The 1,220-nt window shown below is 62.5% G+C and overlaps 1 protein-coding gene across 1 annotated transcript in view; it reads left to right on the forward strand.

The window, feature by feature from the left end:
* Positions 1-437: 437 nt before the first annotated feature.
* The window catches only part of WNT4 (wingless-type MMTV integration site family, member 4), a 12,420-nt gene continuing 11,637 nt past the window's right edge, over positions 438-1,220 (forward strand). The window contains exon 1 of the mRNA XM_009999811.1: positions 438-669. Coding sequence (XP_009998113.1) covers positions 522-669 — 148 coding nt within the window. The 5' untranslated portion in view covers positions 438-521. The remainder of the gene's footprint in view (positions 670-1,220) is intronic.

Below are 1,220 nucleotides of genomic sequence, written 5' to 3' on the forward strand. Positions count from 1 at the left end.
CCTGTCCTGCTTGTTTTGTCTGACTTCAGAGACCTCTGGCTTTTCCTAGTAGCACTTGGATGTGCCGGGGCTCAGGAGACCTGACTGGGCATGGTCAGACAACGCCGAAAATATCTCCCTTGCAGGCAACAGAGGCAAAGGGGAGCCAGCAGCTGGGCTGCCCCAGGGACAGGGCACTGGGCTGAAGAGGGATGGTTGTTTTGCTTGGGCTTGCTCTCTGCCAGACAAAAATGCATCCCGTGGAGCCACCGCGGTGGCATATTTAAGGTGACCCCAGATGGGTGGCAGGTCTCAGCTGTGGAGAGGGTGAGGCTGGGTCTCCTCACCCTGCTGCAGGGTGTCCCTGGTGCAGGGTGTCCCTGGTGCAGGGTATGGGCTCCTGCTCCCCCCAAACCCCCTGCCTCCTAACCAGCTCCGCTGGCTGTCCCGGCAGGTACCTGGCCAAGCTGTCCTCAGTGGGGAGCATCTCCGAGGAGGAGACCTGTGAGAAGCTGAAGGGCCTGATCCAGCGGCAGGTGCAGATGTGCAAGAGGAACCTGGAGGTGATGGACTCGGTGCGGCGCGGCGCCCAGCTGGCCATCGAGGAGTGCCAGTTCCAGTTCCGCAACCGCCGCTGGAACTGCTCCACGCTGGACACCCTGCCCGTCTTTGGCAAGGTGGTCACACAAGGTGAGCTGGGTCCCGTGTGGGATTTGCTGCTCCCAAGTGGCTGCGGAGAGGAGGAAGTGCTGGGTCTTCCCTGGGCAGCCCAGTGGGGCTTTTCTGGCTGCTCTGGGGGCAGCACATCCAGCCCACCCAGCTGCTGGGTGCTTCCTCTCCCAAGTCTTTTCACAACCAGCTGGGCCATATTGCATGGAAGCACCAGCCCATCCAGAGAGCCTGGACCTGGTTAAGAGGGACATGCCAGGTTCCAGCAGGGCCCTACAGTTTCCCTCGAGTCTAATCTCTGCCCCATCAATCTGCCCCATCCTGCAGCAGGATGTCCTGGCCAGGCTGGCAGGATGCTCTGCAGAGGAGGTGTCTGTGGGCCAGCAGAGGACAGCCCTCTGCTGCTCAGTGCGAGTACAGCACAGGGAGCTGGACCCTCTGACAGCCCCACCACCCACCCCCACCCAGCTGCCAGCCCCCACGAGGGGCTTGAGGCCAGGGCAGCCCCCAGCCCCTCTCACCCCAGCTGCACACAGGTATCCCAGAGACACTGCCCTGCGACCCAACCAAAC

The sequence above is a fragment of the Chaetura pelagica genome, unplaced genomic scaffold (assembly GCF_000747805.2).
Source record: "Chaetura pelagica isolate M959 unplaced genomic scaffold, ChaPel_1.0 scaffold86, whole genome shotgun sequence".
In the NCBI taxonomy this organism is placed as follows: domain Eukaryota; kingdom Metazoa; phylum Chordata; class Aves; order Apodiformes; family Apodidae; genus Chaetura; species Chaetura pelagica.